Source organism: Capsicum annuum, chromosome 11 (assembly GCF_002878395.1).
Source record: "Capsicum annuum cultivar UCD-10X-F1 chromosome 11, UCD10Xv1.1, whole genome shotgun sequence".
Classification (NCBI taxonomy): Eukaryota; Viridiplantae; Streptophyta; class Magnoliopsida; order Solanales; family Solanaceae; genus Capsicum; species Capsicum annuum.
In genome coordinates this window covers 59,357,423-59,369,169 of record NC_061121.1, presented here as the reverse complement: position 1 = coordinate 59,369,169, position 11,747 = coordinate 59,357,423, and the positions used below count along the sequence as shown (strand labels likewise).

The 11,747-nt window shown below is 35.2% G+C and overlaps 1 protein-coding gene across 1 annotated transcript; it reads left to right on the top strand.

The window, feature by feature from the left end:
- The first annotated feature begins 3,724 nt into the window (after positions 1–3,724).
- Positions 3,725–5,792, top strand: LOC124888842. The gene is made up of 2 exons (XM_047400134.1): positions 3,725–3,879; positions 5,297–5,792. The coding sequence occupies exons 1-2, from the start codon at positions 3,725–3,727 to the stop codon at positions 5,790–5,792; spliced, it is 651 nt and encodes a 216-aa protein (XP_047256090.1).
- The last annotated feature ends 5,955 nt before the right edge of the window (positions 5,793–11,747 follow it).

The following is an 11,747-nucleotide window of genomic DNA, read 5'->3' as shown; positions in this document are numbered from 1 at the left end:
TAAAATCTTACTTGAAATAAATAAACATTTGAATCCATTTTTGTCAAGAAGTGATACAAAAATCAAGTTCTTTCTCAACTCCGGTACATAAAGGACACTGTTGAGAGTCAACACATTGCCTGACATCATTTTCAAGCATATTTTTCCTATCCCTTTAACTTTTATAGTTGCGGAGTCTGCCATATAGATCTTCTCCTCACCTTGAGCTGGAGCGAATGCAGCAAATAACTCTTTATGGGCACAAATGTGGCGGGTGGCACCAAAATCCATCCATCATCTCTAGGGTTTCCCACTAAGTTACGTTCAGAAAGCATGACACATAGATCATCCATTTCATTCTTGTATCAGCCATATTGGCTCGGTCTTTCTTTTTGCGGGACACAACAATTTATTAACTTGTGGCCAATCTTGCCATAATTAAATACTTCCCCTTGAATTTCTTCTTAGTTTGATTTCTTTGTTGTCCAACTTTCTTTTGCTTCTTTGAGTTATTGGGGTTGGCTTCTACAATGTTAGGTCCACTCATTGTAGAATTTTCTTTCGACCTTCTCTCTGTGGCTTTGTTTTCTTCCTTAATGCACAACCTCACAATGAGATCTTCGACCGTCATCTCTTTTATTTTGTGTTGCAAGTAATTTTTGAAGTCCTTTCACAGAGGTGAAAACTTCTCTATTATTGCAGCAACTTGAAAGGCCTCATTCACAACCAAACCTATAATAAAGTTTATGTGAACATTGAGAACATTTTTTAACATGTTCAAATAAGGTATTCACTATATTCATACCTTCAGTAAGGAGATTATGGATGATAACTTTCAATTACTGTACTTGAGATACGACAGTCTTACGGTCAATCATTTTGTATTCAAGGAACTTTGCAATATAGAACTTCTTAGTTTCAGCATCCTCAGTCATATACTTTCATTACAGTGTATTCCACAACTCTTTTTATGTCTTCATTCCATAGTACACGTATAAATCAGTTTGGAGTCCACTTAGGATATAATTCCTGCTTAGGAAGTAAGAATGTTTCCATTCCACCAGTACAACGAACCACTCCTTGTCCGATGTTTCTTTGTGCAATTTTGGAGCATCTTCGAATATAAATCCTTGAAGTTACAAAGTTTTTATAAGAACAACTTATGTTTCCAACATTTAAAATCTATACTCGAAAATTTTTTGGGCTTTTATATTGGTGCCATAGTGGGTGGCGCAGCTATGCGACTGGTTGTAGCAACATTCGTTGCTTCTACACTTGTCCCACCATCAGTTACATGATCATTAGTAGTCATTTTTCCAGTTACAACAAGACAATCAACTTTACTATATCACAACACTAATTACAAGTGCGTAGAAACTTTAAACAGTACTTATTTCTAGTTTAACGATGAAATTTTTGTCTTTTAATTGCTAACCGAATGACCTTTAACTTGTGATGAGGTTTTTATTTCTTCAAATCACTTTTTAAGTTCAAATAGAGTAGAAAGCATAAAGCTTTAATATCCAAAAACTAAACAATACAGATTACGGTGTAATTCTTTAAGATTGTTGTTTCTGGTACACAATCTATATGTTTACACACTACACCTCAACACAAGTTCAAGAGTCTGTCAAGAACAACAATGAAGTTTTAACACTTTCAACACAAGGTCAACATGAACTATCAAAGAAGTATGTTATCTAAAAGAAATAAGATAAAGTAGAAACAGAACCAAGTCCTCCAATTTCACGGAGTATCCTTAGGGAATTAATTCTTTTCAAATACCCGAGGTTGCAGAATTTTTTCTCCCAGGATAAAATGGCTCACAATATGAAAAGAATGGTACCTTAAATGTTCAGATTCTTCAAACACACTCAACGGCTAATGATCATAAAGAGTTTTTTTTGGAAGAAGAAGAGTGTTTTTCAATAATCAAAATTATGTTCATATCTGAGGAAAAATTTAGGTGTTTATCGATAACAAGTGTCATTTCGGAAAGTAAGCAATGGTTCATGGAATGGTGTATCATTTTGAATAGTCATGTTTGTTCCTTCCAAAATAATGCGTCTTTTCTAAACAGTTATATCTGACTGAACATTCATACCTTTTTCAAAATAGTGTGTCATTTTCTCAAAGGGTTGTGTCCCTTATGAGTTGCATTTCTGGATGCATTTGCATGGCGTCCATAGAGGAAAAAATAATTTCATTGGATTTTTGGATTAATAATTTCACTTGTTCGTCCAAGTTTCAAATAAACTTTGTCTAAAAACTTAATCTCTCAAATGATCCATATCCAAATCGAAAGCCGAAGCTGAACCGAGCAATGACGACAAAGATGATGCGAGACACCTGTTGATTCTTGAGTTACTATCCACTTGAAGGTGTATTTCTTAATAAAAACACATTAAAGTTGTTTTCTCCCACCAATGTGGGAGAAGTATACTTTTCTTTAAGTGAGTACACTTTCCTTTTTATGTGTGAGCTCACTTTTCCTTTAATAATTCCCTCTATTTTCCATTCATACATCCAATTGAACCTAATATTTCTCTAATCTATTAAATTTGAGTACAGGTATTGAAAAAAAATGGAGATTGTATTTGAATTTCAATAAATTTTGTGCGAATTAGTTGATGAACTTATAATTTTTAAAAAAACTGTGATAATAGGTATTGAATAAAAAATTTATGTTCAAAAATAAAATTTTAAAAAATTTAAAATAGTTGATTGTTTTGCGCAAAATAATTTTTTTCAACATAAAATTTTTCCTTCTCGATGTCTATTTTAAAAAATTGATCTAAATCTATTATTCGTTCAATTTAAACATTATTACATCTTAATTCATATTTGATCAAAAATGTGGTTTTGATTGGTATGTGAGGGAAGGGTAGGGGGGATGTGCGGCCCAGGTCAGGTGCTAGGGCTAGTGCAGCGAGGGGTGGTAGAGTTAGGTGAGAGAAGATAGGTTAAGGGTAGGGTCTTGAAACATAGGGACCCTTCAGGGTAAGTCCGTAGAGCTAGTGAAGATTCTTAAGAAGAAGAGAATTAACATTGCGTGTGTTCAGGAGACTAAGTGGGTAGGGTCTAAGGCTAGGGATGTGGATGGGTACAAGTTATGGTACTCAGGGAGTGAAAAGCATCGGAATGGAGTAGGAATTTTAGTGGATGAGGAGCTTAGAGAGTAGGTGGTGGAGGTTAAAAAGGTCAGTGATAGGCTGATGACGATTAAGTTGGTCATTGGGGGGTTTTCGATGCATGTGTATAGTGTTTATGTGCCACAAATGGGTTTGGAAGAGGAGGTGAATATGAGATTCTAGGAGACGTTGGATGAGGTGGTGATAAGCGTGCCTAGCTCAGAGAAGATTGTCATTGTGGGTGACTTTAATAGTTACATTAAGGCTCTTCCGGGAGGTTATGATGATGTACATGGAGGTTTTGGTTTTGGTAATAGAAATGGAGAGGGAGCTGCTCTATTAGATTTTGCAAGGGCTTTTGGGTTGGTGGTGTGAATTCGAGCTTTCTGAAGAAGAAAGATCACCTGATTACTTTCAGAAGCATGATAACCAAGACTCAGATTGACTTTATCCTGCTTAGGAAGGGGGATAGGGTTTTATGTAAGGACTGTAAAGTTATTTCGAGTGAGCATCTTTCAACCTAGTATAGGCTTCTGGTGATGAACTTGATTATCAAAAAGAGTAAAAAGAGAAGGGTCGGGGAGGGTCGACCTAGAATTAAGTGGGGTGGCTTAATGCCAGTTAGCGTGTTGGAGATAGAAGAGAAGGTGGCAGGGTTGGAGGTGTGGGAGTGTAAGGGGGACATAGATGTTAGAAGGGATAAGGCTGTTAGCTGCATCGTGGAGACTGCTAGAGAATTGTTGGGTATTTCAAGGGGATGGACAGAAAGGCATAAGGGGGACTGGTGGTAGAATGAAGAAGTTAAGAAAAAAGTGGAGATTAAGAAGGAGGCGCATGTTAAGTTGATTGAGAGTAAAGATGAAGAGGAGAAGCGGGTGAATAGGGAGGTTTATAAAGTGGCAAAAAATGAGGCTTAGTTAGCAGTTATAGTTGCTAAGACAGCAGCTTTTGAGAGCTTGTATGTGGGGTTAGAGGAGAAAGACGGGGAAAAGAGGTTGTATAGGCTTGCTAAGGCTAGAGAGAGAAAGGGTTGTGACCTCAACCAAGTAACGTGCATTAAGGGAGATGATGGTAGAGTTTTGGTGGAGGATGCTCATATTAAAAAGAAATGGTAGGAGTATTTTCATAGACTTTTAAATGAGGAAGGGGATAGAGGCATTGAGTTAGGGGAGCTGGAGCATTCAGAGGAGAGCCGTGATTTCAGTTACTGTAGACGTTTTAAGGTGGAAGAGGTCAGGAAGGCTATTCGTAGGATGAGGAGGGGTAGGGTGATGGGGCCCAATGAGATTCCAAGAGAGTTTTGGAATTATAGGTGGGGCAGGCGTAAGGTGGTTGACTGATTTGTTTAATGATATTTTTAAGAATGCAAGAATGCTTGAGGCCTGGAGATGGAGTATGATGATTCCATTATATAAAAATAAGGAGGACATTCAGAGTTGCAACAACTATATGGGTATTAATTAGTTGAGTCATACTTATGAATATTTGGGAGAGGGTGGTCGAGCGGAGATTGAGGAGGATCATGTCCATTTCAAAAAATCAGTTTGGTTTTATGCCTGGTCACTCGACGACAAAGGCAATCCACCTGATGAGGAGATTAGTGGAGCAGTATAGGGAAAGAAAGAGAGATTTGCACATGGTGTTCATTGACCTGCAGAAAGCTTATGACAAAGTCCCTAGGGTAGTTCTTTAGAGATGCTTGGAGGTAAAAAGGGTTCCAGTGGCATACACCAGAGCTATTAAGGACATGTACGATAGAGGAAAGACTCGGGTGCAAACAGCGGGCGGAGACTCTGCACACTTTTAAATCAAGACAGGGTTATATCAGGGTTTGACTCTTAGTCCATTCCTATGTGCGCGGGTGATAAGATGTGTTGATAGAGTATTCAAGGTGAAGTGCCTTGGTGTATGTTATTTGCAGATGATGTAGTGTTAATTGATGAGACACGGGGGTGTGTGAATGAAAAATTAGAGGTTTGGAGGCAAACCCTAGAATCTAAGGGGTTCAGGTTGAGTAAGTCCAAGACGGAGTATTTGGAGTGCAAGTTTAGTGACTTAAGGAAGAAAGATGAAGTGGTGGTGAGGTTGGACTCCCAAGTTGTATGTAAGAAGGATAGTTTTAAGTATCTCGGGTCTATGATTTAGGGGAATGGTGAGATTGACGAGGATGTCTCTAATCGTATTAGAGCTGGTTGGATGAAGTGGAGGCTCGTATCTGGAGCGTTGTATGATAGGAAGGTGCCCCTTAGGCTTAAAGGCAAATTCTATAGAGTTGAATTCCGTCCAACCATGTTGTATGGTGCGGAGTGCTGGCCTGCCAAGAACATTCATATTCAAAAATTGAAGGTGGCAAAAATAAGAATATTGTGCTTGATGTGTGGCCTTACAAGGAGGAATAGAGTTAGGAATAAGATTGTTCGGAAGAAGGTGGGAGTGGCTTTGATGGAGGACAAGATATGGAAAGGAAGGCTGAGATGGTTTGGGCATGTGATGAGGAGGGGCGCGGATATCCCAGTTCACAGGTGTGAGAGGTTAGCCTTGGATGGCTTCAGGAGGAGTAGAGGGCGGCCGAAGAAATACTGGATGGGAGTGATTGGACATAACATGGAGCAACTTTATCTTACCAAGGACATTTCCCTAGATAGGAAGGTGTGGAGCTCGCGAATAAGGGTAGAAGGCTAAGGTGAGTACATGGGTTGTAGCAAGTAATTAGGAGAGTCCCTGTTTAGCCGGGGTAGTAATCGTAGGACTGTGTCGATAGGTAGGAGTCGCTAGTCAAGGAAGACTAGGTGGGTGGCTTTGGTCTATGAGTATAGGTTACTACTAGGCAGGTACCCTATTCCAGATTTTGTTTTTCTTATTTCTTATAGCTTATGGCTCTTAGTTCCCCTATCCTGTATTACTCTGAGTTCGATTTTACTATTTCTGATTATTTACTTCTGTTAAGCCACCCATCCTGATTCATGTTTCAGTACAATTTTTTTTATTTATCTTGAGCCGGGGGTCTATCGAAAACAGCCTCTCTACTTCGGGGGTAGCGGTATGGACTGCATATATTTTACCCTTCCCAGACCCCACTGTGTGGAAATACACTGGGCTTATTGTTGTTGGTGTTGTTGTTGATTGGTATGTGTTTACTAATTACGTAATTTTTTTTTAATTGTATTTATATATTCAGAACAGTGTAATTGTTTTTGTCAAGAACATAGTGATAACTTATGAGTTTATTTGAACCTGGATATATAAATACGATACGAAAAAATAAATATAAATGAGTTTATCTGAATTGTAGTTGCATTTGTATTTTATTTTGGCATTTGTATTTTTTGAGTTTAATTATATGTTATATGTCATAGTTGCATTTGTAATTGTATGTTGTGTTGTAGTTGCATTTGTATATTTAATAAATGTAATTGTATTTTATTTTGGCATTTGTATTTTATGAGTTTAATTGTATGTTGTAGTTGCATTTGTGTATTTAATAATTGTAATTGTATTTTATTTTGACATTTGTATATTATGACTTATTTACTCCTTTGACAGAATGAATATTAAGTATTTGTTAATTTATTTGTTAATTTACTCCTTTGACAGAATGTATATAAAAGGGCAGCCCGGTGCACTAAAACTACTGCTATGTGGGGTGTTCGGAGAAGGGCCCCACCACAAGGGTGTATCGTATGCAGCCTTACCTTACATTTCTGCCAGAGGCTGTTTTTGAGGCTTGAACCCAAGACCTCCTGGTCATATGATAGCAACTTTACCAGTTACTCCAAGGCTCCCCTTCTTTGATAGAATGTATATATGTATTTGATTTCAATAAAAATGTGTTTTCATCTATGTTATGAAAGATATATGTATAATTCTACATAAAATACATATCTAAATCCAAAAGAGATGAAAAATACATATAAAGACCTGTAAATACATATGGAGACTTATAAATACATATGCAGATCTAACAAATACATATGCAGAACTGAAAAATACAAATGTCCTACTGAATTTGATTTTTTTAACTAATTTTGTTTAAGAAATTTCAGGTTGTTCCAGCCACAGTGTATGTCTATAAAGTACATGACAAAGAAAGCATTTTATTGCTTGCCTAAAATAAAAACAACATTCTTGTCATGCATTTCGGTTGGACGAGATACCAAGTGTACATGCTTGTGTAATCCTTGATAGCAAGAATTTTAAGAAGATACCATATTGGTCTGATCTATACAAGCTAAAAACAGTATTGAGAACATATGACTTTTTAATTTATCCTTTACTACACAAAGATGACTAGGTAATTCCACATATTATATTGGATGAGGTAGTTCTGCCCCTAAAATACAAGTGCCCCCTGACAACCCTCCAAAGAAAGATTGTGAAAAATCAGAAAGGGATATGTTCAGAAATAAAAACATCAATTCTTGTAGTTCATGTAGATTTACGGGTCACAATAGGTGTTTATGTAGGAAATGTAGTAAATGATACCTTTGTTGATGTATTCAATCAAAAAAAAATCTCAAATTTTTCATTGATAATTATGTGAGTCATACTGTTGAGCTCGTTTACATAATATGTGTCTAATTTTTCATTGACAATTATGTTTCATGTATTTGAATTTCTTAAGTCATAGGTTCCAATTATGATACTGAACTTGCAAGTTTTCTTAGTTCATTATGAATAATGAATGTGATTGATTCTATATGTATTGTATGAATGTGAAAAAATACTGAAAATAAGACCATTTTTGAAGTATTGTAAGTAAATAACAATACATATCTGGGTAAATGTATAATCAGAAAAAAAAAATATAATTACATTACTAATAACTAATACATATAACGACCTATGAATATATATGCAAACCTGTAAAATACATATGCCGAACAGAAAAATACATATGCAAAAACTGGAAAATACAGTTAAAATACATATCCAGACCTGTAATGTCCAATTGAATTTGAGTTTTTTAAATAATCTTTTATAAACTTCAATTATTATAAATGGGATACTAAAAATAAAACTAAAATTGAAACATTCAATTTAATTTGATTTAGCATCAATAATCAAAATATAACTAACAAGTTCTAAAAAACTTTCGACATGCTACCTACAAGTACTATGTAAAACATAATAACTATTCAACGACATCTCTGTAAACCTATAGTTAACTATTATCCAATATAAAATATTAAAAAAAACATCAAACATCTAGAACTACAGTGTCTTCTATTATCCAGATTTCCCTAGCAGGCCTTATTGGTGCTTCGTCATCACTTTGTGCCTTATCTTCCTCTTTTCTCAAACCATAATTCCACAAAAGTGAAGCATACATTGTCCGAATAAGGTTTGTGTCAAAGTCAATATAAGAAATACCTTTACCATAAGTAAGGCACTCAGCATATATTACCATATACAATCCACAATCCCTCTAAAATACACTCTTCAATATTGTTGACCGTGTAACATCCTATATGTGGTGCAAACTTTGGAAGTGCTTTTGCCATGAATATTTGATCATGCGGCACCAAGATACCAAAAAAATGTTGAAATCTATATTACATGTTCTTCTCACAAAAAAATAATACAAAATACATAGTATGCATATATTTCCTATAACATCATGCATATTACGTAACAACAAATACATATATCATTGCATATGCATTTTTAGAATACATCTTTGTTTCAGAATACATAAATAAACTCATATGTATTTTTAAAATACATATCATAGTAATATTGAATAAAAAAATGCAAATGCATATCAAATACATATCTTAACATTGACAAATACAACTCCTGTTCTGATCTCTTAACAATAACAAATACATATCTTAATAGTAACAAAAACCATTACATATCTTTATTATAGCAAATACATATCTTAACAGCAACATATGCAATTTTATATCTTAACAGTAACAAATACAACTCTGTACATATACATATGACTGAACAACACAAAATACATACTACATATCTTAAATAATAAAAAAATACTACAAATACATATGTTACCAACTGAAAAACAAATATAAACATAATCATATGTATATTAAAAATACATATACCTGTATATGACCCATAATCTATAAATATACAAATATATAATACCTCTTTCATTTTTTTTTCTGCAGATTCATATTCAGATGAATTTTGATCAACAAGACTTGGCATTTTAATTAAATCTCCAATTTTGTCTGACTTTCTTTTTTTCATAGATTTTTGTATTGTTTGGGGTTTTGGATATGAAGGTTTTCTCACTCTTTTACATTTCATAATTTCCACAAGCTTCTCTGAATTCTTACAATGCTTTTATCTCACCTCTTTTATGTTCACTTTTCTCTTTGGCTGAATAGGCGTAGAAATCAATTTAAGATCTTCATTCTATGTGTGCTGCCATTAGAGCAGACCTCCACAATTTTTCAACAAAAAAATTCACAAACACCCCCCCCCCCGAAAGAAATGAAAGAATAATATTGAAGAAAAAATATAAATTATATGGAAGAGATAACATGCAATAACTGTAAATATCAATTTACCTTATCTGATAAAGCATAATATTTATCAACAATTGAGAAAAATAGGGGGAAATTGAAAAAAAAAGATATGGTTAGATTGGACAGAAGTGAAATAATGAAGTGAAAATAGAAAAAGGTAAAGTATGTGGATTAAATCACGCCCCTGTGTAGTTAACGGGAAAAAAATGGTATTTTTTCTATAAAATATAATTTTGTAAAAGTGTTGCTTTTTATTGTAATTATAGTCTTAAGTTTGTTGCTTTCTGTAGTTTTTCCTTTTATGGCATGTGACATTGATCCGAGACTGTAACACCTCAATTTTCTAAACCGAAATGCTACACGGTGCTTATGACCCTGAAGGACTACAAGCTAACCCATGACTGATATCTATACCTATATACTGCATAATATAACATAAAAATGTGGAAACATGTACTGAATGGCCATAAGGTTCAACTGAATAAACATCTAATAAAATAGTGTGTGAAAACGGTATAACATTACCAAAACAAATCTGAAATAACTGTCTGACATGCTATAGTCTGGAAAGCCTCTAAACTGTCTGAATAAGGAGTTGATGAGACATGTCCCCAACTAACGCCAACTACTGAAATAAACTGAAAATTGAAGTAGTAATGACATCATCATGTCCTCAAAATATGAGGACTTACTTCTAACTCTGACTGCTGATACTAGAATCTACTGCTGATCTGGAGCTTGTTCCTCTGAACCTATGGTGTAACATAAGAGAAATCACCATAGCACAAATGTGTCAGTATGACTAAATATACTAAGTATACGAGTGAGGTAGGCTAAATGCTAAGGGTTATATGCATGAACAATGCTGACTGATATGAATGTGAGAATACATACATACATGAGAAACTATAACTGAACTGGTGATGATACTGAATACTGAGTCTGAATACTGACATTATGAATTTACAGACACTGAGGTACTGCATAGATGAATGACTATTTTGACAGTTCAAATTATGAAGAACTAGTCTGTTTGACTGTGTCTAACAGTCCTGAAATTGAATACTGAGTATATAAATCACTAATCAGTGAGGAACTGACACTATATTACTAAATACTGAGGGACTAGTGCTATGTTACTGATAAATGAATAATTGTGTATGACAGTTCTGATTATGAAGGACTGGTCTGGTCGACTGTATCTGACAGTTTAATTATAAAGTATTAATTTGATTGACTGTATCAGGAAGCCATGAATATGAGGAACTGAAATGCTTGACTGTATCTGACAGTCATGAAGACGGATACTAGTAATATGAGTTTAGAGAACTGGTAATAATGATAACATGAGTGACCATATCTGATAGTCATGAATATGGTGGAACTAGCTGAGTTTCGTATTGTATTTGAGTTGGTTACATCTGACAGTCCTGATATTCTAAAGAACTATCTGAGTTCTATTACTGAAATAGAGACTGAGACTGAAACTGAGACTGTGAGAGGTAATCATCTAATTGACATGCCCCGGAACTGAACTGGTTGGGGTCCAACCTGTAACCTCAGCTGAAAGGGTGCCAATACCATGACACGGGTAAAGACAACATGTGAGTAACCCTATTCTATTTTTGGGAGCTCATTCTATCTGCCCTACTATCAGGTAAACTCAAAATAGATACATTAGCCCTATGGGTAGGTACATCTCAACCTACGCTGGCTACGTAGTTCTGTAACGCAAGGATTACTTCTAGAAATCTCACCCTATGACTGTGGTAGGTGAGTTCCCATCCTTGGGTTCACTCGGTGCTGAATCCTACTCCCAACTGAAAGACACTGAACTAATTTGCTGAACTGAACTAATTAATTGACCAGAACTGATGTTAGTGGGATTATTTAGCGAAGCTAAACTGAGTTTTACTAGATTCTGATGACTGACATAATGTACTGAGTTCTAAGGACTGATTGACAGTACTGAAGTTATTGAGATTAACTGTGAATACTGAGGTAGCTGAGGTTACTGAGCACTGAGATTACTGAGATTACTGAGATTACTGGGTTTTCCTAAGTCACATGACTAACTGATTTCTATAGATCATGGCTTGAATGAGTGTATTGTGAAAACATGACATGGCTCTAGGCATAC

What these genes read in the sequence shown, in the direction of transcription:
- LOC124888842 (XM_047400134.1), top strand. Translation starts at nt 3,725, where the DNA reads ATGCCAGTTAGCGTGTTGGAGATAGAAGAGAAGGTGGCAGGGTTGGAG. An exon ending in TCAAGGGGATGGACAGAAAG is followed by an intron (nt 3,880 to 5,296) that starts GCATAAGGGGGA and finishes TAATCGTATTAG; the next exon opens with AGCTGGTTGGATGAAGTGGA.